The sequence below is a fragment of the Myripristis murdjan genome, chromosome 1 (genome assembly GCF_902150065.1).
Source record: "Myripristis murdjan chromosome 1, fMyrMur1.1, whole genome shotgun sequence".
In the NCBI taxonomy this organism is placed as follows: domain Eukaryota; kingdom Metazoa; phylum Chordata; class Actinopteri; order Holocentriformes; family Holocentridae; genus Myripristis; species Myripristis murdjan.
In genome coordinates, this window is record NC_043980.1 from 1837534 (window position 1) to 1864934 (window position 27401).

Consider the following 27401-nt stretch of genomic DNA (forward strand, 5'->3'; position numbering starts at 1 on the left):
GAGCGTCCGGTCTAAGGGTCGATGGATCAACTTCAAAGACTCACAGCCCTCTGCTGATGATGGGTAATTATTTAAAGATCCAGAATGGGTTCGGCCCCTCAGACTCTGTTGACTGAGTTTCCTCTTTCAAAACATCACATCCAATAATCAGAGCAGCTTCTAACATGGAGTTCATTTTGTGTTTCTGCCAGGATTCATCCTGACAGAGCACAGCACCTTTAATCACGTGTGTGTGTGTGTGCGTGTGTGTGTGCGTGTGTGTGTGTGTGTGTGTCCTCCTCAGAGTCCAGCAGCAGAGCTCAGAGGTTCTCAGTGGTCAGTCTGCCCAGGAGCATCAAACACACCTGGCCTCCATATTTCTGGTGTGTAAATGCAGCGATATGACACCAGAGCGAGTGCTGTTCTACTGAACATCAGCTCTCATGGAACGCCTCTTGTCCAATCAGATTGCTCCACTGGCACTAACTGTTGTAGAATGAACAACAAGGTCCAAACTGAGCAGCAGCTCAGCTCATAATCGTCTCCATGCTGCACTTTGGACTTTCAGGCTCTTCAACCTGGATCTGATTTTGTGTTTTGGGTCCAAATTTGAAAATGGAACTTGAATTCTTTGTTTTTTCTGTTGCAGCTGCTGGAGGAGAACATCAACACCTTTGTGAAGAAGGAGCTGAAAAACCTGCAGAGGTCTCTGAGTCCAGATTACCCAGAATGCTCAGAGAGGCAGAGGGAGGATGAGGAGGTGTTGGACGGTGAGGAGGAAGAGCAGAGGAGGAGCATCAGGGAGGCTTTTCTGCAGATCACACTGCACCTCCTGAGGAGAATGAAGCAGGAGGAGCTGGCTGAGCGTCTGTGGAGCAGTAAGAGGCTTTTAACTCCTTTAACAGGATGGAAAGGAGGAATGATGGGAAAACTGAATGTTTGCATTTGTAACCTCTGCTGGAAATACAGACGTTTCTAAAGCAAGAGCTCAGCAATCCCAGATTGGAAGGGAAATGAGCACAATCCTCATGGAGAACGTGGTTAAAGTGTTGATTTGTTCATATTTGTGTAAAATGCTGAACACAAAGTTGAGCAAAAATATTGTTGTTTGTTCATTCAGGAACTGAGGCTGCAGCGTGCCAACGTGAACTCAGATCTAAGCTGAAGAAGAAGTGTGAGTGTGTGTTTGAGGGGATTGCTAAAGCAGGAAACCCAACACTTCTGAATCAGATCTACACAGAGCTGTACATCACAGAGGGAGGGAGTGGAGAGCTCAATGAGGAACATGAGGTCAGGTGGATTGAAACAGGAGCCAGGAAACCAGACACACCAGAAACACCAATCACATGTGAGGACATCTTTAAACCTTTACCTGGAACAGATCGACCAATCAGAGCAGTGATGACAAAGGGAGTGGCTGGCATTGGGAAAACAGTCTTAACACAGAAGTTCACTCTGGACTGGGCTGAACACAAAGCCAACCAGCATGTCCACTTCACATTTCCATTCACTTTCAGAGAGCTGAATCTGCTGAGAGGGAAAAAGTTGAGCTTGGTGGAACTTGTTCATCACTTCTTCACTGAGACCAAAGAAGCAGGAATCAGCAGGTTTGAGCAGTTCCAGGTTGTGTTGATCTTTGACGGTCTGGATGAGTGTCGACTTCCTCTGGACTTCAAGAACAACCAGATCCTGACTGATGTTACAGAGTCCACCTCAGTGGATGTTCTGCTGACAAACCTCATCAAGGGGAACCTGCTTCCCTCTGCCTGCCTCTGGATAACCACACGACCCGCAGCGGCCAATCAGATCCCTCCTGAGTGCGTTGGCATGGTGACAGAGGTGAGAGGCTTCACTGACCCACAGAAGGAGGAATACTTCAGGAAGAGATTCAGAGATGAGGAGCAGGCCAGCAGGATCATCTCCCACATCAAGACGTCACGAAGCCACCACATCATGTGCCACATCCCAGTCTTCTGCTGGATCACTGCTACAGTTCTGGAGGACGTGTTGAAAACCAGTGAGGGAGGAGACCTGCCCAAGACCCTGACTGAGATGTACATCCACTTCCTGCTGGTTCAGTCCAAAGTGCAGAACATCAAGTATCATGGGAGAGCTGAGACAGATTCACACTGGACTCCAGAGACCAGGGAGATGATCCTGTCTCTGGGAAAACTGGCTTTTGAGCAGCTGGAGAAAGGCAACCTGATCTTCTATGAAGCAGACCTGGCAGAGTGTGGCATTGATATCAGAGCAGCCTCAGTGTACTCAGGAGTGTTCACACAAATCTTCAAAGAGGAGCGTGGGCTGCACCAGAACAAGGTTTTCTGCTTCATCCATCTGAGCCTTCAGGAGTTTCTGGCTGCTCTTTATGTCTTTCTGACATTCATCAACTCTGGAGTCAATCTGCTGTTCCAACAATCAGCCTCCTGCTGGTCTGCATTGTTCAACAAGAAATCTGAACTAAAACTCCTCCTCCAGTGTACTGTGGACAAGGCCTTACAGAGTCCAAATGGACACCTGGACTTGTTCCTGCGCTTCCTCCTGGGTCTTTCACTGCCAACCAATCAGACTCTCCTACGAGGCCTGATGACACAGACAGGAAGTGGCTCACAGACCAATCAGAAAACAGTTGAGTTCATCAAGGAGAAGATCAGGGAGAATCTCTCTCCAGAGAGAAGCATCAACCTGTTCCACTGTCTGAATGAGCTGAATGACCATTCTCTAGTGGAGGAGATCCAACAGTACCTGAGATCAGGACGTCTCTCCACAGTCAAACTGTCCCCTGCTCAGTGGTCAGCTCTGGTCTTCATCTTACTGTCATCTCAAGAAGATCTGGAGGTGTTTGACCTGAAGAAATACTCTGCTTCAGAGGAGGCTCTTCGGAGGCTGCTGCCAGTGGTCAAAGCCTCCAGGAAATCTGTGTAGGTTCATAGAAAACTAGACATATTAAATACGTGGTGCTTTTTACTCAAGAGAGAGAAAAATTACAGCTGTTTTCTTCATCTTTGATTCCTCCTCAGGCTGAGTGGCTGTAATCTGTCAGAGAGAAGCTGTGCAGCTCTGGCCTCAGTTCTCAGCTTCCAGTCCTCTAGTCTGAGAGAGCTGGACCTGAGTCACAACGATCTGCAGGATTCAGGAGTGAAGCGTCTCTCTGCTGGACTGGAGAGTCCACACTGCAGACTGGAGGCTCTCAGGTCAGGATTCCTCAACCTGCTCAACACATGACCAGTTCAGTCCTGATTTCCATGCAGCTTCATGTCACTGAACACATTGGGTAGGGTAGGTTTTTGTGAAAACACAAAGCAGATGATGTGGTGGACTGATTGTGTTTGTGATGGTGTGCAGGCTGTCAGGCTGTCTGCTCACACAGGAAGGCTGTGCTTCTCTGGCCTCAGCTCTGAGCTCCAACCCCTCCCATCTGAGAGAGCTGGACCTGAGCTACAATCATCCAGGAGACTCAGGAGTGAAGCTGCTCTCTGCTGGACTGGAGGATCCAACCTGGAGACTGGAGGCTCTCAGGTATGGAGAGACACACACAATGTCTTCTAGAGGCCTGAGGAGTATTGTTTGATGTTGAATGGTGGATATGAGTGATGTGGTCTGCTAAATCCTTCATAGGGAAGGTTATTTACTGCCCATGTTTCCATCCTCAAAGAGAATCTGCTGCTCTGACTCTGTTTCTTCCTCCAGGGTGGACCATGGTGGGGAGCAGTGGTTGAAACCAGGCCTGAGGAAGTGTAAGTGTGGATTTAGTTTGATTCATCAACACAAAACCTTCAGCTGTTTAGATGGTGCAGCTGCAGTTTCTGCTCTTTGTTCTCAGCTGCTTTTTACGGTGGCCGAGAACCAAATTTAAAAGCAGAGCAAATTTAAAAAACACACTGCAATTAAAAAAGAAAAATGCTGTGTTGCAAATTTTAAAAAAAAGCAACGATGCAAACAAAAAAGGCAAAACGGAAGTGAATTACCGGGGACTATTTTTGCTGATGCACAGGTGTTTTTTTATGTGAGAGAAGGAGAAGAAGACGAAGAAGACGACACAAAACAAGAAGAAAAACGAACGAAGTTAAAAGTTAGTTTAAACAGAAGTTGTACTGCATTAACTGCAGTAGCCATGTGTTTTCTATTTTTCATGGCAGATTTTTTATATTTGTTATATTTAAGCAACAAGCCCCGAGGGTTACAGTGATTTTACAACGTTCTAACGAGTAAAATTACTGTAACCCACGACTTCTCGGGGCTTATTGCTTTTATAAAACGGTTACCCTACATATAGCCCATAAAATAAACACACAAGAAAAAAATCAATAATTTATTTGTAATAATGCAACAATAAAATTGAGAACTATTCATTCTTCCACCAAGCAAGACAGAGTGGACAGAATGGTTGCCAAGCAACACGCTAAGATTGCTTTGTCATCTAGCGCCATCATCAGGTCACATCAGGCTATTTGGGCTCGTTAATGTTGAATTGGATATTTCCCTGGAGAAATAGCCTACCTCTCCCTGCTGCCTCCTGATCCACCTGCCTTTTATCTCCACCCAAAGCGGACACAGTGTGACAGCGCCGATGTATGGTAAATTAACAGTATAGTTTCATTATTATCGTTATTCTTACATCCGACGTTAGGCATACGGCTGCGCTAAAACGCACCTGTCGCCAAACGCACGCCACCGTCCCTGCAAAGAGGAGTCCAAACATAATTGAACACTATTTTCACAATCGCACTATTAATGGAAATATCCGTTTTTTAACAAAATTTGCAGCGATGGCGGTTCTCGGCCACCGTAACTTTTACCTGCTGAACCAAACACAAACAGATCTGATGCTCCACTGCAAACATGATCACAGTTTCTCCATTAGATTTTTACACATTTCTCTCAAAACAGTTCAATGTGCTAGAAATGAGGAAAACTTCATGTAATTATAGGCTACAATAAAAAACTGATGCACTGCAATAACTTTTTTTTTTTTTTTTTTTTTTTTTTACAATGAAGATTATGCATGGAGCATTTTGTGTATGTAGTTTATACCAAGTGAATATAACTTAAAAATAATTCTAATAGGGAAATATCCACATCTCTTCAACGCCATTAAGTCTAAATGTAGTTTAGTTTTTGTATAAATGGCTCTTCCAGATGTGAAGTGAATTTCCACAGCAGTTTGTGACGTCCAGTCATTCAGATCCTGCTGTGAATGAAGAATAAGAATAAGAAAAATAAGAATCACTTCATTTTATTTTCATGGTTAACAAAATTAGGTGCAATCCTTCAGTGCAGTATAGAAAAACACAATAAATTATAAAAATGAGTTTAAAAAAAGTCACACACACATACACTCCTTCACATTCCAATATTGCACAGCTGACACAACGTGTCTTCATCAATGAGTTAACAAATCAATAATCAAACTGTTAATAAATCAGCAGATAATAACCACAGCAGGTCTGTTGTGTCTTGTTCTCTCCATCAGATTCCTGTGAACTCAAACTGGACACAAACACAGCTCACAGACACCTCGTCCTGTCTGAGGACAACAGGAAGGTGACAGGAGTGAGACAGAAGCAGCCATATCCTGATCACCCAGAGAGGTTTGACTACTGGAAACAGATCCTGTGTAGAGATGGTCTGACTGGTCGCTGCTACTGGGAGGTCGAGTGGAGACGATTGGTTTCTATAGCAGTGACTTACAGAGGAATCAGAAGGAGAGGAGACAGTTGTGACTGTGAGCTTGGAGGGAATGAAAACTCCTGGAGTCTGTTCTGCTCTGATGAAAGATTCACTGCCAGACACAATAACAGAGAGACAGACATCCCTGCCTCCTCCTCCTCTCACAGAGTGGCAGTGTATCTGGACTGGCCTGCTGGCTCTCTGTCCTTCTACAGCGTCTCCTCTGACACACTGATCCACCTCCACACCTTCAGCAGCACCTTCACTCAGCCTCTGTACCCGGGGTTTTGGGTTTGGTCTGGTTCCTCAGTGTCTCTGTGTCAGATCTGAGGAGTGAGAGTCGCGTCTTCACACTGCTGATCAGAGACAGCTGCTGACTTGACAGTTCACTGCAAAGACATTTTTATAAACTTACTGAACTATTTATGAGCAGAAAAAACCCTCAGGAACAATCAGAATCAGAATCACAATCAGAAATACTTTACTGATCCCTGAGGGGAAACTGGGTCAGTGTCAAATGCTCAACTTCTCAAGAGAAGAATTCAATTTTAAGAAATATAAAAATATGTGCCTTCGAATTTGTTGTATGTGATCCTATCCATTACTGCTACTGTATTCGCCCAGTTGACCAATCGTGCTTAAGACTAATGTAAGAACCGCCCACCTCATTAACATACGACACAGAAATACATAAATAAATAAATGTGGAAATAAATGAAGGAATAAATAAATGAATAAATGTAGAAATAAATACATACATACATAAACAAATAAATAAATAAATGCATGACTAAAAATATAAATAAATAAGTAAATGTAGAAATAGTTATTAATTTAATTATTTATATATTTATATGTGTATTTATTTATTTATTATTTTGTCATTTCTCATCCTTCATTGCAGTGGGATCCTTGGCATGGCCAAAGGTCAATTAACGCAGCAGAACCCAAACTGCATAGCGCATGCATATGAAATATCTATTATACAACAGGTAGATCAAACCGAGCAATCTGATTGGTCAATCAGACGTTTAGAATGTGCTCAAAATGAGCATGACAACATGGCTAGCCATGCTCAAATGAAAAATACCTCATCACTGAAAATATTACTCCACCTATATCTTATTGCCCGAGTCTGTGTGGTTTCCATGGCAACACAAAACGTTTCACTGAAACCTGCATCTAAAGCCGCTGTCAACTTTGTTCGCCTGCATAATGGACCGTTTGGTTGTCAATTTTGATTTTGGCGACCTAAGTTTGCATGGCCGCGGGAAGTGGGGGTGCTGCTGGTGCTGCAGCACCCCCTAGTGGCGAGAGGGATTAAAATATTTTGCAAATTTTATAAATTCCTTAGGAATATTTTGGGAAATTATTTTTGACACATGTAGGCTTGTTAATATTTTTAGGCCTAATCAACACAAGTTACATTGTCAACGTCAGGTTTCCCGCTTGCTCCGTTCAGCATATATCCATAGCGGCAGCAGCAGAGTGAATAAATGTAGGTAGTTATACAGTCTTAGTCCAGTGACAGAAACAAACGCTGAAGAATATGGCACAAAAACGAATTTCAGAATTTTTTTGGGAAACCACCACCTGTGAAAAAAAGCACCACTGCAACCATGACAACGAAGAGCAGCCGGGGAGAGGCAGCTTAAAGTAAGAGCATGGTGCCGCCACGCACTTTCTTCTGGGTGCGTTCCGATCGGCCTGTAGTTCCCTGCGCAGTGGACTACACAGGGTGCGCCGCCATGTTCAGTGTGATTCCAAACCACAGGGAGCAGTTTGAAGGGTCCTGTGAACTGTGCAGGGAACAAGTGAACAACGGCTCCTCACTTCGCCCAGTTCGCCAACGGATATTACCCATCAGTCATTGCGCGCCGGCGAGTCGAACCAACGGTTAACTGAACCGCCTCGCTTTGAACGACATATGCTGCCTGTTGTCATGGCGACGAGGCGGCTCGAGACGCGGCGGTTATTTCTCTCACCACCGTCATTATTAAGGATTTTAAAATAATCTGTCAGTGATCAACACATAATATGACATAATCTGTAAATGATGTGATACGAATCTCTTCAGGAATGACATCGTACATCTTGCAATGAAATCACATTTATTCATAAGTTTTTGCTTGTTAAGCTAAGATGATTACACTGACAACAACGGGGTGCACGAGACGTGACGGTTATTTAGGAATGACAACCGTACATCTTGCAAATGACAGCGGTGATGTGAATGAATGAAATAACATTTCACAAGACATTTCACCGGGGCGTGTTTTGGAAACTCGGCCGGAAACAGCTGTGATGTTGCAGGGTGTTCCGATTGGAGTAAATTCGTGAAGTGAAGTTCCCTTCGCCGACGTTCCCTGTGCAGGGAGTAGGAGCTCTGTCGCAGTGCACTGTGGATCGGAACTCAGCATCTGTTCAGTTAAATGTCACTGTATTTTTGCAAAATGGTTGGGATGGAGACTGCAGGGCTCTCAAGTCTCACGCATTGGGCGTGAGACACACGCATTTGAATGAAATGCTGTTTTGTGTGGAATATGAACGTATATCTGGCAAAGGCAAAGAAGATTTCTAGACTACAGCAGCGCACTGACATAGATTGTGTAACAAAGCAAAGAGTTTCCACTCCGCTCTATTTTCACTGGCTAACAGCAGCACACTGGCTTAGCTTGTGTATTCAGAGAAGAGGTATCACTTCGGCTTATTTTTCAATCTATGTTATCACATGCATACTACTGCTCATTCATTGGTAGCTGAATTGCTAGGTCTGTTTGATAAGTAATTTACATTTTTAAAATAATAATAATAATTCAACATATTGTTATCTGACAATAAAGTAATACATTTCAGTCTATTTATTTATATTTAAAATGTATTTTAAATAGGCCTTTAAGCTCAGAGTTTTTTTTTCCAAAAAAAAAAAAAAATCACAGCACCATCTGTTCAAAATTACTTAGCGGCCCTGTAAGTTTGGATGAATGGCTGAACGAGGAAGACAAGACAGAAGAGAAAAAGGAGAGATACGCGAGAGTGACGAGTGAAGAGCTGGATCAGCTGGAGAGGTCAGGAAATGAAGCCGGTACGGCCCGGTCAACGTCTTGGGCCGACAAATGTCTACAAGACTACCTGACAAACACCGGGCAAACAGCTGATTTCTCACCTGTAAGGAAAGAAGAGCTGAACAAGATCCTCCGTGAATTTTAATTTCTATAATAAAGTGCCTCAGCGGAGTCAGCACCACGGACAGTACCTGCTGAGGCTGATTCAGCACCACGGACAGTACCTGCTGAGGCAGATTCAGCACCACGGACAGTACCTGCTGAGGCTGATTCAGCACCACGGACAGTACCCGCTGAGGCTGATTCAGCACCACGGACAGTACCTGTCAGATTTTCCACGGAGATGTGCGGCTGTAACTTTGTTCTTGTTATTAATGTGTTAATGTTATCAGTTATTAATTAGCCTATTAATCGTTATTAATTTGTTTAGTCTTTATGAGTTTCCTAGGCCATTGATTTAATTCATTTGTCAATTTATTTGCATCTGTACATTGAAATGAACATTTAATAAATCAACACATCTGTGAAAACTGTGGTCTTTATTTCAGAGGTAAATTGATAACAGCCTGAAAAGGTGATTCTGTAACTCTGTTCAGCCTTAATGTGACTGCTTACTGTCGTTACTTTTTCTGCTTAGCCACATTAATCGGAGCTGACGTTAAATTGGAGTGACACACCCCCAGCTGAAATAAAACATCTGCCGGTGACTTTATGAAAAGACAGATGTTTGTTGTGGTGCCGACACTGGAAAGCAGTAGCCTGTATTTAAATATAACTGTTCATATCAGTTGGTTGTAGATAAAGATCAGCTGTCTTGCTGAGTCGTTGTCACGGCAACTGTTAGATTAAAAATGACTGAGAAGTCGGCAAAAGTATAACTACTGTATCAGTCCATGGAAAAAAGTATTTTTTCCAGCGGATATTTTAGTTACAACATGATTGAGCTAGTAAAGCAGTTTTGTTTGTGTTTGGTATTGAGGTATTGTGTATTTGGAAGTTTGCCGGCTACCTCGGCGGAAGTTTCTAGTGCGCCCACTTCCGGTTTCTTCCCAAATCCGAATAACGAATCCGAAGTTTTTTTTTTTTTTAAAGCCCTCATCCGAACCCGAATACAAATAGTGCAACGGCTGTACACCCCTAGTGCAGAGTAGGACACACTTCTAAATACACACACCTCCTGTCTGGGTAGTAAATCATTTGCTTCAGTTTACAACAGTACTGGTCTTTGCAGAAAAAGGAAAAAAGAATTTCTGTCTATTGTGGAAAGCAAAAACATCATATCTCTGTGCCAGCCTCCTACACCAGTCGCCTCCCGACAACCCTGCCGGTGTGGGCTTGTCCATCAGCTGGAAGGTGAGCCATGCCCACTTCAGGTCAGCAGGTCAAAACAGGTTCATGACATCAGCGCAATAGCCTATGCATTATCGCCCTCTTGTGGTCAGTGATAGAAATGAATTGCCCACAGACTGAAAGTCAATAATTAGACAGAATAATAATATTTTTATTAGGGAAGGGACAGACACAGGAAAGGGACAGATGCAGGAAATCATTCCTGCCACAAGCCATCACACTGTACAATAACTCACACCTGTCTGACAGACACAACTCACACCTGTCTGCTGTATAGTTCTGTTTTTAACACTCCACTAATCAGCACCTTTATTTATTATCCACTACCCAGCACCTTAACTGTTTATTTAGTATCTATATATTACGTCCTAGGTTAATATACATTCATACTGTTTTTCATACTGACTGGAGGGGAAGTGGTGATTCCATGGGGCCGAACCAAGTCGGACAGTTCCTGAATCCCAGTACGGGGCGTCGGGTTCTGCCACTTGGTTCCTGGTTTCATGGTTTCATGCTAACTCTGTTCCATACCATCTGTATATTTCACATTTATTTATTACCATCTGTATATTTTCACATCTCATATCTTAAATTCTTAGGTTAGTCCTTGTTGTATATATATAGTCTTTATTGTATATAATTCTGCTTAATTTTATTTTATTTTTGTATTTCTATTGATGCTGCTGTAACACAAGAATTTCCCAGTTTGGGATCAATAAATTAAATCTATCTATCTATTATGTGACAGTGGCGGGCCGCATAAAAATGACGCACGGGCCGCGGGTTGAGTAGCCCTGATGATGATGATGATGAACATAATGGTGTGGCCTTCACACTCACCATGTCTCAACCCAGCTGAACAACTGTGAACTCTCCATCATCATCACCATCATCATCATCATCATCATCATCATCATCATCATCATCATCATCATCAAAACACCAAATGAGGACAAACCTTTTTTTTTTTTTTTACCCTCCACCCCTCCAGGAGGGTTCCAGACACCAAAACGAACGCAATGCATGCTGGGTGTTAGACAGGATGTATACTGTACTTGTGAAGGGCTCACAGCACTGCTGAGTCATGATGATGAATAGGACATAGCACACACACAAAAAAAAAAAAAAATCACTACTTTACTTTGATTTGTAACCCGTCTGCATGACACACACTGGTCGAGCACAGGAGTGTGTTCAGTGAAAGACTGATGGTGGAGCGTCAGACAGCCTGACTGAACTGCACACTGCTAAAATGTTGATTTAACCATCAAACTGTGCAAAACTTTATACCTGCAGGACTTGACAACAGTTCAACATAAGAATATGCGTAATTGATGGATGTAGCTATGTACGTATACGTTTTACATATGCTCAGTTTCTTATTTCTATTTGTTGTTTATTGTTGTAATATTTTGTAGGATTAATGTACAAATTTAGACTTAATGCACATACTTTTCTCTTTACAAATTTCTACGGCACATAGTTGTTTTTTATTTTAAATGTCTAATTCATTTCTCTTCTCTTGAGAATTTGAGCAACTACAGCTGACCTAATTTTCACCTTGGGGGATCAATCAGGTATTTCTGATTCTGGTTCTGATATAACCAGATCAATTTCTCTTTGTTTAACTTTTGCTCTTGCTCTACAGCTCCCTCCTCTGTTTGCGTACAGCTTCATTTTTTTCACACTTTATAAATACTACTGTATTTATAAATACTACTGTATGTCTCTAAGAAAAAGAATCCTTTATTGTCACTGTTAACATTAGATAGATAGATAGATAGATAGATAGATAGATAGATAGATAGATAGATAGATTTATTTATGGATTAAGATGAATAAAACAGCAATCCATAGGATGACATGCAAAAGTACAAAACTTATTTCCAGCATGGTCCTTGGTGTTACATACAAGAAACAAAATAGACAAGAAACAGAGAAAGTCAAGACGGGGGTCATACAAAAATAGGTGGGAACAGAAGACATACCATAAAACAAATAACAATTAAAAAGTAGTAAAACGATCTAGAATCAATGCACATTCACCTTCTTCCATAAAAGCTGCTTGACCTGCCTTTTAAAAATTTCTCTAGATGTTAGGGGTCTTATGGCAGTGGGCAGACAATTCCATGCCATGATCCCAGTGTAGAAAAAAGAATTTTTAACTGCATTGTTACACACTCTGGGGACAACACAGGAGCGGATACTGGCCCTCGTGTTATGATCATGGTGTGTGTGGACCATGGTAACATCAGAGCATAAGTATTTGGGAGCCTGCCCATTTACAATGCTAAACATATGGTTTAGCTTTTGTTGTTCCACTCTTAGGTGAACAGGAAGTAGACCAGCTCTTGCAAACTCCTCCCTGCCAATATGAGTACGGGGGGGTGCATTTAACAGGTACCGAATAACATTGTTTTGCATCACTTGGAATTTGTTTCACAGTCAGCCCAGAAAACCATGAAGAACACGCAAAATCCACATGACATTGAATCAGAGTTACTACCAATAATTTCTTCACAGAAAACTCAAACAACTTGGTCTTGCGATACAAAAACTTCAACTTACTGGCACATTTAGCTAACACTTTGGCTGCAATGAATTCACCAGTAAGTCATTGATCCAACATTGTCACAAACATTACTGTGAGAATTGGTTTAGCAGCTCTACAGGCAGCGAAAGCAGACATTATATAAATAAAAACAGTGTAATAACAATATATACAGTAGTAAACAATATATACAGTAACAAAGAGAAAATATGTACAGTGTAGAAAAATAGATATAATAAATACTCTAGTCAAAAGAAAAAAATATAGATCTTTTAAACAGCAGCTATGAAGGCGATGTGAAGTGTAAAACAAATGTGACATGTAGTGTGTGTGTGTGTTTTATTGAACAATGAACAATTAAGCAACACACACACACACACACACACACACACACATATATATATATATATATATATATATATACACTACTCACAAAAAGTTAGGGATATTCGGCTTTCGGGTGAAATTTCAGGATGAACCTAAAATGCATTCTAACCTTTCCAGGTGAACTTAATGTGACCTTCTGTAAACGTTTGAATGCACATGTCCAACTGTTCAGTGTTTCAGTACTTTTTGCACGAGTTGCTGTTCTCTAACAAGGAGTTTAACGGCAAAATTCACATCAGGTGTTTGATGCTCCAGCTCATGGAGGTCGTATCATTAGGGAATGGCTGCTGGAGACTGGGGTACCTCAGATGGAGTGGCCTGCACTTTCTCCAGACCTGAATCCCATAGAAAACCTATGGGATCAGCTGAGTCGCCGTGTAGAGGCTCGGAGCTCTGTACCCCAGAACCTCAATGTCCTGAGGGCCGCCCTTCAAGAAGAGTGGGATGCCATGCCTCAGCAGACAATAAGTCGACTTGTGAACAGCATGAGACGTCGTTGTCAAGCTGGAATTGATGCTCAAGGGCACATGACAAGTTATTGACACTGACATTTTTTGTTGTGGTATATCCACCACTGTTGTTGGCTTTTGTTTCAAGAAATGGTTTGAGATGAGGAAATCACCAGTGTATGCTTCTACTTAAATGCCCTACTTTCATGATATAATATCACTGTAGCGTGAACTTTTTACATTTTCCATAAATTTCACCCAAAAGCCAAATATCCCTAACTTTTTGTGAGTAGTGTAGATAGATTTACTTTATTGATCCCAAACTGGGAAATTCTTAATCAGTCAGGGTTTTATTGATCCCTGAGCTGCAGCTGCTCAAACGCTCAAGACAAGAATCAAATCATAATAAAGAGGAAATCACTGAGAAATAATAAAAATATGTGCGTTAGAAATGTGTTAAAGCCCCCATGAAATGGACTCTTCCTGTCTTGATGTGTTTCCTGTTGAAACAGGAGGTTTGGGCGGGACGCGGTGCCGGGGCGGGTCAGTCACACGGCGCAAACCACCAGGATGTCAGTTTGGGAGGGAAATACACTTTTATTTTGAAGGGCCAGGTGGATGACAGAGGATGTTTACAGATTTGTGAAGGTTTGATTGGCTGAAATTTGAATTTCCAGCCACTGGAGCAGGATGATGATGTCACTGTTTAAGGTCGTGTGAGGTCATTTCATAGAGACTTCAAAGAAGTATGTGCATGTTGTGCATTAAGTCTAAATATGTGCATTAATCTTATAAAATATCATAAAATATTACCATGTGTCTGAATATGGGATTTTGTGAACCTTTACAACCACAAACTAGAGGAGAATTCAGAAAACAAAAATCACAATAAATCCTTATATTGAATAGCAATACTTGTAGAATTGTAGTACATATATTATTATTATTATTATTATTATTATTATAATTGGATATTATTGTATTTTTATTATATATTATTGAATTGGGAGATGAACACAAAACCTACAGACTGCACGGGTCACTTCATTTGGAATGGGACGGCTGACACTGGGGAGGATGTGTGTGTGTGTGTGTGTGTGTGTGTGTGTGTGTGTGTGTGTGTCCCCCCTCCAAAAAAAAATGGGTGCAAAACAAAGCCGTCTCTGATCCCTTCCCATCAGACTTTGGCTTCATTTTTCACTTTTTAAACAAAAACTGATTCACTGAAAAAACAACCAGCAGATTAAATGACGAGGAAATTATCACCTGCTGTGTCCCTGCACCGTCTAACGCTGGCCGGCACCCTGCTGTGCACCTTAAGGGATAATTCTGGCATTTTTCAACTTTTTCCAACGTTGGGCTTCCAGTTGATTGACAGAGGAAATAAAGTTTTGGAGCTGGTCCAGAATAGAGCGAGAACACGTCGGCCTGTCAAATCCCCTCCACTGAAGGTTCGTGCTCTTGCCTCTAATGGGTCCAGATGGTTATTTTAAATGTTTGACATCATTATGGAAAGGATCCCCACCGAGAGACGTCTTGCTTTAACTCTGATAACACCAGCTCAGCGTTTGGCTTCAGGTGGAGGTGCTTCGGTTTGGGATTTCTTCTCCTCTTTGGCTTCGAATCTCACGCCAATCAGCCCTGACCCGACGGTCCAAACAGGAGGGTCCGGGTCCACTTGTAGCACAACAACCTCAGCGTGTCTCTAATACATTAAGCCATTATTTTGTTTAACTTGTAGAGATCACTAAGCTGCACTTCCTGTTCTCCAAAACAACAAACTGCTCCTCGCCGGGCCGTCACGTTTCCACTGTTCTGTTCCTGCAACAACATCACGCAAGATTTCACAGTGAGCTAGATTTCTGTTAAACGAATACTCCGACCACAACTTCAGATGTTTTTTCTTGAAAAATGAGGTTGGTTTGAGGAGAAGTCAGATGGTGGCGCTGTAACCTCTGAACACATCTATCCTTCTGTCTGTCTCAGTGATCCGCTCAGCGCTGAAGGTAGAGGAGGATCCACCACTGATTCACTTCTCCTCAAACCAATCAGACATTTCAGAGCTGCTGGAAGGTTTATTTTTTCACTTTGACAGAGCCGGGCTAACGACTCCCATAGATTTCAAGTCTTTATGCTAAGCTAACAGGAAATGCTACCCACAGGAACTGAACCACTGGACACACAGAGGTGAAGATGGTGTCCAACATCTGGTCTCAGCCTGGGGAGGTCGGGGAAAAGGGGGTGTTGCTTTAAGGTGGTGAAGACGTCTGTCCTGTCCTCTCCGTTATGTTGTCAGACATTTACAGGAATGACCTGAACCCTTCAGCGGCTGTTAGCTGCTGGCTGAAACATTCTCGCTCAATTCTGGTCCAATTCTGAAAATTTATGCTTTCAAAAACCCTGTGAAATGGACTCTTATTTTCCTGATATGATGTATTTCCTGTTGAATCAGGAAGTTTGGGCGGGTTAGACTGAATCCTAACTCGACAGGATCTCAGTTTGGGAGAGAAACACGCTTTTATTTTGAAAGGACAGGTGGGTGAGAGAGGATGTTTAAACATTTTGGTTGCAGGATGATGCCACTGTTTAAGATGCTCTGTTTGACAGGAAGTGGAGGTCATGTGATCAAATGGTAAATAAATGTCGTTGTTGCGTGGCTCTTGTCTCCATCAGGGATCTTCTGCACCATCTCCCTGTGCACGTACGCGGCCAGCGTGACCTACGACCTCTCCAGGAACCCGCCCTTCATCTACGGGCTGCCGGGCGACGTGGACCACGGCTACGGCTGGTCCATCTGCTGCGCCTGGGCCAGCCTGGGCCTCACCGTGGCCTCCGGCTGCCTCGGCACCACCTACCCCTTCCTGAGCCGGGCCAAAGCCCTGCGCTCCAAGACCGCCCGTGAGTCCTCCGTCTGAGCCCGTGAGACGTCCCGACGAGGCGGGGGAGGACGAGGGAGCGACCGCCTGGCGTACGGCGGCCTTGGTCGGCGTTTTGATGGATGGGTGTTGGAGAGCCGGGCTGAGCTGGAGAACAGGTTTCTCGGTTGGTTTGTTTGATTCGTGGTGTGTTCAGGGCGCCGTGGAAAGCGCAGACTTCTTGCTAACTTGTTTTCGACGACTTGCACTTCTGCTCTGAAGCTGGTGTTTGTGACGCGACGGGACGACAGGTGCTTCTGCACGGCTGCGCCCCCTGTTGAGTGTTATACACAGTACTGGTGTTAATGATGTATCTAAATGTACGTCTGTTCAGTTAACACACACACACACACACACATTGGTTTTACTATACTTGTGGGGAAATTGTGTTGACTGACATTCATTCTCTAACCCTAACCCTTTACTTAACCTAACCCTTACCCTAACCTTTACCTAACCCTTACCTTAACCTTAACCTAACCCTTACCCTAACCTTTACCTAACCCTTACCCTAACCTTAACCTAACCCTTACCCGAACCTTTACCTAACCCTTACCCTAACCTTAACCTAACCCTTACCCTAACCTTTACCTAACCCTTACCCTAACCTTACCCTAACCTTGACCAATAAACCAGAATCAACTTTTTTTCCACCCAAAATATCCTCACAAGAACAGTGGCTTCTCTATAGTTGGACCTCACAAATATAGCAAAACAAGCCCACGTATACACACACACATACACAGATACACACAGAACTAAACTGAAACACACACATACACACACACAGATACACACTAAGCATTTTGGACCTCACAATCCAAACCTCAGACGCCAGAACAGTCCTGGAAAGAAAATGTGTAATAAATTATGAAATATAAAGCAACGCAACGCGATGATATTGATATTCTGCCACACACACAATTTCTTTTTTTTTTTTTTTCTTTAAGTTTTTTTTTGTTTTTCCAATAAAGTACAATTACAAACGGGACAAATTAAAATGTATCCAAAATATAATCAAATCCCCTTTTGAGAAATTGGGGATTTGATTATATTTGAGAACGCACGTTCGTCATTTAGACAGCTTGTCCGATACGAAGAGTTCGGCTACAGCAGTGTTCCCCGTCCCGGTCCTCAAGGACCCCCTGTCCTGTCCTGCAGGTTTTGCTTCCAGCTCTACTCTTTAAGGGCTTCATGCTGATTGGCTGAAACAGATCCACCTGAACAGGTGGATCTGGAGGAGGAGGAGCTTGTCACTCTAAAAGGTTTTACAGATACAGAGTAATGATATCGCTTATCACATCAGCCACAGCAGATCATTGTTGGTTGTTGTTATCAGCCCTGAAGTTCCATATCGGTGCGTTTCTAATTGTAAGAACTAAAAAAAACATTTCAGAGAAGAGTTTGTGCCTCATGTTATCATTCATATCACAAAATTTATCAGGCCTCCTACCATTCGAATTCTTCACTGAAGGTATGAGTAATGTGTGAATATGTCACTGCTCAATATGCTGTGTCATGCTATGAGCTTGCGTCCTGTCATGTCATGTTATATCCAGAATATGACAGGATGACCAGATATTATTTCATTTGAACTCTGCCTCCCAAAACAGACAAAAAAAAAACAAAAACAAAAAAAAAAACAGAGCAAATAAATACAAAATAACGAAAACAACAGGAGTGATTTGGGATGTAATGTACTTTATTATTTATTTATTTATTTATTTATTTCTAAACTTGTGTTATATATATATGCTGCATTTGCCAGGGTGAATATATTTAACATATTTTGTCCGGTATGGCAGCATATTTCAGCCAACCAAACATTTCAGTGGCTCAGAGGATCTCTGTTCTGTGGATTTGGATAAGTGAGGTCATCCAAACAGAAACCACACAGACTCAGTTATCACACAGATGTGTATATAAAACTATAGTGTTTTTTTTTTACCAGGATAAGAGAAACTTGTGAATGAGTCAAACCAGTGTTATGTAGGAGTACTTGATTGTTTCAGTTTTTAAAGAGCAAAAAGTCTGTCTGTAAATGCATTCAGCCATAGGCCTGCTAGCTGAGCCAGCGTCTGATGTCTACGATGAAATGTAACCAACAAGCTGAAGAGGCATAATCTCAATATACAACAGCACATCTGGTTCAGACAAGCCTGGAGTTCTGTGCTCATGGGACACGGGGAGAGGGCCGGACAGACACCAGCAACATACCGGCTTCATGTTTGGGTCAGTCTGGTCTGCAGGACGCCAACCGTCATCTGGAGTCCTGCTCTGTTCCCACATTAGACGGCTGGTGCTGCACCGGCAGTGTCTGGTGGATTCTGTCTGTGGCTGGAGGATAAATCTTGGAGCCCAGGTGTTGTCATGGCTGAACCAGCTGTAACGTTGACATTTTATGGAACTGAGTGCTGCTTGATGCATTGGACATTTGCTGAATGTAGAAGTGGAGCTTCAATTCAGACGAATCTTTCAGTCGTATTCTGCGCAGTGATACTGCAGCAGGCTGGATGCCATCTTTATACCCCTTGACCCACCAATCCCCTCTGATCCCCTATGATACCCCCTGATCCCCTATGATACCCCCGGTAACCTCTCATCCCCTCTGATACCCCCGATAACCTCTGATCCCCTCTGATACCCCCTGATCCCCTATGATATCCCCTGATAACCTCTGATATCGTCTGATACCCTCTGATCCCCCTTGATCCCCTATGATAACCCCTGATACCCTCTGATAATCTCTGATATCCCCTGATAATCTCTGATACCCTCTGATACCCTCTGATGCCTGCTGACACCCGCTGATACCCTCCAATACCTACTCATACCCTCTAATGTCCTTTGATGATCTCTGATACCCCCTGATGCTTTCTGAACAATATCCTCTGGTACTCCCTGATACTCTCTAATACCCCCATATGCTGGCTTGATGCCTTCTAATACCCTCTGATGCCCTCTGACACCCCCCAATACCCTCTGACATCTTCCCATGTTCCCTGATACCCTATGGTGCCATGTGGTACCCTCAGATGCCCTCATATATGCCCAAATACCTTCTCATGTCCCTTAATACCCCCTCTCAGATATCCCCCAGTACCCTCTGATACCCTTGTTGGATGCTGTGGTGTTTCATACTTGTGCACTGACCTGTTGGCATCCGGATGTTCAGCCGTAAATAAAGAATATAACTGAATAACGTCAGATGATTGGTACTCTGCAGTGCCCTGCGGTATCCTCAGGTGCCCCTCAATATACACTGTCTCCTGATACTCTGTTATACCCCTGGATGACTTCAAATGGCCTGTGATACCCTCCATAACCCCTGGTGATTCCTGAGATGTACCGATAGCTTTTCATGTCCCTTGATTCCCCTGATACTGTTATGCCTTGTGGTACCCTCAGATGCCCTCTAATACTCCACAGTACCCTCTGATACCTCATAAATACCTTCCCACATGCCCAGATACCCCCTGATAAGCTCTGACCAGGGCTGCGTACTGCACTTAGATACTTCTATGGGACTGACCGAATTGCTTCAACACTGTCGAGTATCAAAAGATGCCATGGTACCGAGTAAATCTCATCAGCATCAGTGAGCCAATAAGCACGCAGCTTGCTTGTACCAAGATCTAATCTTATCTAGATGCACCCAGAGACGTTAGAAAATGTATTTTACAACAAGATTTTATAAAATTGGAATGACCCGGTATTGAAGTCAAGGTAGTGCTACCAGGACCAGTATCGAAAATTTCTGAATGAAACTCTGATTCCCCCTGATGATCCCCGATATCTGAATACCCTCTGATATCCGTGGGTACCCTCAGATGCTTTCTGATGCCCACCTGTTGCCCTCTGATACTCTCTGATACCCACTGGTGCCCTGTGGTACCCTTTGATACCCCACAACACGCTCTGATACTTCTTAATACTTTCCCCTGATACCCCCAGTGTTTTCTGATTCCATCTGATACCCCCTGATGCGGTACCCTCAGATGCCCTCTGATACCCCACAGTACCCTCTCAACCTTCTTAATACTTTCTCATGTCCCCTGATATGCCCCGATACCTTCTGATACCCTGTGGTTCCCCTCATTACCCTCTGGTGCCCCCTGTTGGATGCTTCAGGGTTTGGTACTTGTATACTGACCTCCAGTCGTCTGTTAGCATCCTGATGTTCAGCTGTAAATAAAGAATATACCTGACTATAAATCACATCAGCGTGACTCATCTTTTAAACTGTTCCTTTAAAATTTCATATTCCATATATTTTCCAAGTGTGTTTTCATGCATATGTTTTTTTTCTGTTAATTTTCAATTCAGTGTGTTCTGTTACTGTTGTGCCCAACTTCAAAATGCTGTAATCCATATGTTTTTCATAATTTTCATTTAAATACTGTCTGTTCCCACACAATTTACTCCTGATATATTGGAATTATTTGTTAAATTTATCTATTCAGTTTCTCAAAATGTATTTATTTTCTATTTTTCTTTATTGTATCCGGTTACTTTTTGCCACCACAATGACCCAGTTTCTCCACAGGATCAATAAATATTAATCTAATAATGAGATCTGATATATCAACAGAAGCACAAGGCCAGTATCAAAGTATCAGGAGTTACATGGTAATGGATTTCTCATTTTCATCAAATCTGTTTAGTTTGGGGTGAAAGACACCATCTAGCATTATTTAGAACCTGTTGTGCTTGTCTTTGTCACATATTGTCCCTGTCAGGTGGAAAACTTGTATCTCCACATGGTAAACTGGCTGGGTTTTGCATTCTAGGCTGACATCAGGCCAGTCCTTCAGCTCAACTCAACTTTATTTACACAGCACCTGTCACACAAACATGAGCTCACAGTGCTTCACATCACAAGACTAAAAGAACACAGACAAAAAATAAAAACTATGGACAAACATTAGACTAAAACCAGACTAAAAATTACAACAATAAAAACTATAAAAAATATGCAAAACAAATAAAAATGCAATAAAATAAAGTAAAATAAACACAAGGATAAAAATACATATGAAAACAATAATTCAATTGAAAAAAGTAAGGCTGTTACATTACTCCAAAATAAAAGCCAGATTAAAAGGATAGGTTTTCTTAGTTTCCTTTTACAGTTTTTTTTTTTTTTTTTTTGATTGCTAAAACACGTTTTTCAAAACTGTACGTTTTTTTCAAAACTGCACACACAAAACTCCAAACATCACACACAAATTGCTAAACCCTGGCATCCCTTTGCAAAACAACTCTTTGCCATCAAATCTCTTAACATGTTCACAAAATGGAACTCGTGTTTTCATTTGGTAAACACAGCCATATTTTCACATGACACACACATACCATTCATTGAATAAACACAACTAAGCTTTTGGCTGAACACTACCAAGCATGTACAGAACACTGAAGAGCAAAACTGAAAACACAATTATAGAAATGGAACACACTGAATCAATGACAATGCCCACTTCTCTCATAGACAAACATAAAACATCACACAAATTTTCAGACAAAACATTTTATTTTTAAACGTTGCTTTCTTGGAATCATTTTTCTTTACTTAAATGTTTTGAAATAATAATAATAATTAATAACAAAATGTAGAAAACAAAGAATAAAGGGACCCAAAACAATGTGACTGCGACCCACAAATGCGTCCCAAAACACTGTTTAGGAAACAGTGCTGTAGTCTATTGAATGCAGTATTACAATACACACGGAAAATAGATTTAGTACCTGTTCTCCATCCTGAACGTCCTAATGATGGTCGACACTGTGAAGCGGCTGAGGTTTGGCTGGACCCTCTGGCCAGCCTCCCTCATGCTCAGCCCATGGTTGAGCACATGGTCCAATACAGTAGCACCAATCTCATTGGAGATTCAGATTCTCCTTCTTCTTTCTCTTGCTTCTCCTTGTTGTCCTCCTCCTCCTCTTCCTCTTCCCCCTCCTCCTCCTCTTCCTCATCTTCCTCCTCCTCCTCTTCCTCCTCTTCCTATTCCTCCTCCTCCTCTTCCTCCTCTTCCTCCTCTTCCACCTCTTCCTCCTCTTCCTATTCCTCCTCGTCCTCCTCCTCCTCTTCCTCCTCTTCCACCTCTTCCTCCTCTTCCTATTCCTCCTCCTCCTCTTCCTCCTCTTCCACCTCCTCCTCCTCTTCCTATTCCTCCTCGTCCTCCTCCTCCTCTCATTCGTACCCCTCTCCTTCTCTGACTGTTGTCTCTGTTCTCCATTGCTCATCAAACAAAACAGAGGGTCAAGCCTCCTTTTGCTGCAGTCCTTGATTGCAAATTGCTCACCAGACCCAAAAGTTTAGAGATTTGAATATTTGTGTGTTGTCGTTTGATGCTTTGCTTTGGTGCTTTGCTAGCAATGGAAAAAAACTGTAATTTTCCTGGGACTTTTTGAATGTTGTTTTGCTTCACAGAACCACTGCCCTTTTTTTGCATAGACCTCGGCCTCCTGAGCTTTTCCTCCAGTCAATCAATCAATCAATCAAACTTTTTTTGTATAGCGTCAAATCACAACAAAGGTTATCTCATGGCGCTTTGCAGGTAGAGCAGGTAAAGACCACGCTCTAGAAATTACAGAAGAAAAAAAAAAAAAGAAACCCAACAGATTCCCTCCTAAGCATGGTCTTGGTGACAGTGGCAAGGTAAAACTCCCCTTTAACGGGAAGAACCCTCAGGTAGAACCAGACTCAGGTAGAACCAGACTCAGGAAGAACCCTCAGGTAGAACTGGACTCAGGGCGGGCGGTCATCCACCTCTACCAGTTGGGTGGGGAGAGGAGAGAGAGAGACAAAGAGACAGAGACAGGGAGATAAGGAGAAACTGGGACAGGTGACAACAACAGAAACAGCAGGGTGTCCTGAACAGGTAATCTAGATGGAAGTGACACGCAGCATCCAGCCTTCTCGTCAGCAGCTGGATGACCTTCCAGGATGAGCAGGACAGTATAACCAGGACAAGACACAGAAAGCACAACGAAAGCAAAGGGGCAGAGGACTCTGGAACAATAGCATGCACTGAGTAAAAGGGAGGGGGGGGGGGGTATAGAGGGGGACAGGAAGAAGAAGAAGAAAAGGAGAGGGAAGAGGAAGATTAGAAGAGAGGAAAGTGCTCAGAGCATGATATGGAGTCCCCCGACAGTCTAGGCCTATAGCAGCATAACTAAAGGCTGGTCCAGGGCAACCTGGGCCGACCCTAACTATACGCTTTGTCAAAAAGGAAAGTTTTAAGTCTACTCTAAAGGATAGAGAGTGAATCTGCCGTCCGAACTGAGACAGGAAGTTTGTTCCACAAACGTGGAGCCTGGAATTGGAAGGATCTGCCTCCCATTCTAGTTTTAGAGATTTTGGGAACCACCAATAAACCTGCATTTTGGGAGCGCAGTGCTCTGGCAGGGAAATAAGGAACTATGAGCTCTTTCAGATAAGATGGTGCCTGCCCATTAAGAGCTTTACAGGTGAGGAGAAGAGTTTTAAATTCTACTCTAGATTCTACAGGAAGCCAGTGTGAAGAGGCCAATGTTTGAATAATATGATCTCTTCTAGTCTAGTCAGCACATGTGCAGCAGCTCAACATCTTCTCAGCATTTGAACTCGTCTCTTCGGAGCCAGACAGCCACACTGCAGGCCCACATCCATGCAGCCTCACTGACTGGAATGCCACACTCGCTCACCAAAACAGAAGCTGGCAGGTTTTCACACAGCAGCAACATGTTGTGTTGAAAGTGACACTTCCTCTTGAGAACAAACTGTAAATTAAAGTCCTCACAGACACAGATGTCACACTTTCTCAGAGTCTCTGAAAGTCTCCTGCAGGGACGGAGCTCCATTCCTCCAGAAGATCAGGGGTATTATATTATTATCATTTTATTAATACATTATATTATTAGATATTATAGCAGGGCTGCAGGTCATGAAGCCTCATTACAAAGACATCCATCAGGAGGTCATGACAGTGTGGATACCTGACAGAAAATGACACTGAATCCACATTTTTGCGAAGATCTGGGCTTTTAAAGGCTGTGGTCTTAAACAGCCCAAATGATGAACAGCCTATTTCAGTTTAATGGTTGTTTGCAATAAATTGCTTATTCAATTTTTTTTTTTTTGTCTCACTACCATTTCTTCCTTTTGCATTTTGAAGCTCTACTTAGAACCTTCTTAAGATCCAACAGTGCAAAAAGTAAATTCTTGCAATTTTTCAACTGGTCTTAAAATTTTGATCAGGAGTGTATTTCTCAGCTGTTTACAGTGTTGGCATGGAGGACATGAAGATCTGGAATGAGAACACCTCAAAACTGTGGATTTCAAAGCCATTTGTAAAAGTTCAGAAGCCTGCTGTTCACTTTGATGTTCTCTGGATGGATGAAAAGGATTGAGAGAACTTCCATTCCTGTCCACCCGGTGGCGCTCACGCTCCATAAACAGAATGTGAGAGTGAAAGCAGAGCCTGGTGCTGCTTTGAACGGGCCGTGCTGCTCCCTCTGTGCTGAAAGTTGAGATTGTCCATGTTGCTGCTGTGAAGCAGCTGGACTCCACTGGACTGGCCGCTCTCCCTGCAGCTCAGGACAAGTCCTTCATCCTGAGCAGCCCCTTCATGTCTCTGACAGCTTCTACGCTCTCAGCTGGGATGTGGCTCTGACGTTTCCACACTGTGACACTGAAGTCATGAGGAAGTGACTGCAGCCTCGGAGCAACAGGAGAAGCAGCGGCGTCTTCTCTCTCTGGGTTTCCTCTCCACATGAAGCTGGAAAGTCTCTTGGATTTGATGTGGAGGTGATTCAGCAGGTAAAGACCCGACCAGGGATCAGTACAGATGTTTGTGTGTCACAGCTGGAAGACTGCAGAGCAGACTGGGACCAGGAGATGTGGAAAGGCTTTCAAAATGGGATTTCCATGATTCCACATCTTAATCTTCATTAAGTCATAATATTTAATGTTGACTGAGGACAAAATCAGCTTTGTCTAAAATGTTTTATGTGTGTGTTTTACTGGGGGCCAAAGTCTGCGTCAGGTAGATTGTAAACAGGAACAGATCAAAGTTCAATTTTTCTGCTATTTATCCACCAAGAGAGCGTGTGCCAGAAGATTCAAAGTCCTCTGTAGATGAAGCTGCTCAGTGGGTTTGATGTAAAGGGCGGCTGCTCTGAGTGTTACGTCCACTCTGTATATGTGACATGGTGCTGACAGGAAGACAGCACACATCCTGTCATGGAAAGCTTGTTGTCATCAATCAGCCGCTGTATTTGTGTCAAGGTGTGGGCTCGGCTATGGATGTGTGTGAGGAGAGAGAGGAGGGGCTCCCTGCCTCTAAGAGACCTGGACCTGGACCTGGACCTGGACCTGGACCTGGACCTGAGCCCAGCTGTGTGTCCATGAAGAGTGACTGGTCTATGAATAAACCTGTTCAATTTAAAAATAGAGATCCTTCTGAGAATACGTAAGTCATTATTATCTGAGTATGTTAGTGTTCCTAAGAAAGTAAAACAGTTTTGTTCATAGAGACACAGATCCCTTCACTGTGTTCATGATGTTTCTATCAGGATCCAGCAGGAGAGACCAGACTCCCCTGGACCCAGCTGTGTGTCCTTCAAGAGCGACGTATCTATGGGTCGACTTATTAGCTTCAAAGACACACAGCCCTCTGCTGATGATGGGTAATTATTTAAAGATCCAGAATGGGTTCGGCCCCTCAGACTCTGTTGACTGAGTTTCCTCTTTCAAAATGTTAATACAATTCTGAGAACACCTACTGCAAAAGGAGACAGACAACGGCCAGTTGAATTCTTTTACTTGCAAGGAGTGAGTAGCTTACCACATTGGTCAGCGACCTCTCACTGAGGAACGTGTTCACATGTCAGCAGTTATCTATTCTATTCTAACAGGAAATGAATCCTTATATGGTAATCTTCAACAGTTCAGCTACAACACAAGGATACAAGGATACAAGGAAGTTGTCATATTACACTCTCACTTGGGTGAAGAGTGGAAAACTACTGTCTGCACTCTTTCAAACAGTGTCATGGAAATAATGGTAATATCATAATGCAATTTCTATGACACAAAACATCACATCCAATAATCAGAGCAGCTTCTAACATGGAGTTCATTTTGTGTTCCAGCCAGGATTCATCCTGACAGAGCACAACACCTTCAATCACGTGTGTGTGTGTGTGTGTGTCCTCCTCAGAGTCCAGCAGCAGAGCTCAGAGGATCCCAGTGGTCAGTCTGCCCAGGAGCATCAAACACACCTGGCCTCCATATTTCTGGTGTGTAAATGCAGCGATATGACACCAGAGCGAGTGCTGTTCTACTGAACATCAGCTCTCATGGAACGCCTCTTGTCCAATCAGATTGCTCCACTGGCACTAACTGTTGTAGAATGAACAACAAGTTCCAAACTGAGCAGCAGCTCAGCTCATAATCGTCTCCATGCTGCACTTTGGACTTTCAGGCTCTTCAACCTGGATCTGATTTTGTGTTTTGGGTCCAAATTTCAAAATGGAACTTGAATTCTTTGATTTTTCTGTTGCAGCTGCTGGAGGAGAACATCAACACCTTTGTGAAGAAGGAGCTGAAAAACCTGCAGAGGTCTCTGAGTCCTGATTACCCAGAATGCTCAGAGAGGCAGAGGGAGGATGAGGAGGTGTTGGACGGTGAGGAGGAAGAGCAGAGGAGGAGCAGCAGGGAGGCTTTTCTGCAGATCACACTGCACCTCCTGAGGAGAATGAAGCAGGAGGAGCTGGCTGAGCATCTGTGGAGCAGTAAGAGGCTTTTAACTCCTTTAACAGGATGGAGAGGAGGAATGATGGGAAAACTGAATGTTTGCATTTGTAACCTCTGCTGTAAATACAGACATTTCTAAAACAAGAGCTCAGCAATCCCAGATTGGAAGGGAAATGAGCACAATCCTCATGGAGAACCTGGTTAAAGTGTTGATTTGTTCATATTTGTGTCAAATGCTGAACACAAAGTTGACATGGAAAATGTTGCCTTTCACATTTGGCTGCAGACAGTCAG

The 27401-nt window shown here is 43.0% G+C and overlaps 2 protein-coding genes across 2 annotated transcripts; both read left to right on the plus strand.

Moving 5' to 3' along the window:
* Positions 1-3015: 3015 nt before the first annotated feature.
* Positions 3016-7550, plus strand: LOC115357075 (butyrophilin subfamily 2 member A2-like; the record flags this gene model as incomplete). The annotated part of the gene is made up of 5 exons (XM_030048431.1): positions 3016-3173; positions 3325-3498; positions 3670-3716; positions 5453-5968; positions 7363-7550. Coding segments are annotated over 5 exons (1083 nt in total), but the record flags the coding sequence as incomplete, so codon positions are not given.
* Positions 7551-12290: 4740 nt separating this feature from the next.
* On the plus strand, positions 12291-16366 carry LOC115357085 (transmembrane protein 178A-like). Its single transcript, XM_030048444.1, has 4 exons — positions 12291-12309; positions 12393-12464; positions 15438-15524; positions 16125-16366. The coding sequence occupies exons 1-4, from the start codon at positions 12291-12293 to the stop codon at positions 16364-16366; spliced, it is 420 nt and encodes a 139-aa protein (XP_029904304.1).
* Positions 16367-27401: the final 11035 nt, after the last annotated feature.

Excerpts from the sequence above, each read along its gene's own strand:
- LOC115357085 (XM_030048444.1), top strand. Across the intron at positions 12,465-15,437 it reads CGGGGGGGTGCATTTAACAG|TGATCCGCTCAGCGCTGAAG; the intron begins GTACCGAATAAC and ends TGTCTGTCTCAG. Across the intron at positions 15,525-16,124 it reads CATTTCAGAGCTGCTGGAAG|GGATCTTCTGCACCATCTCC; the intron begins GTTTATTTTTTC and ends TGTCTCCATCAG.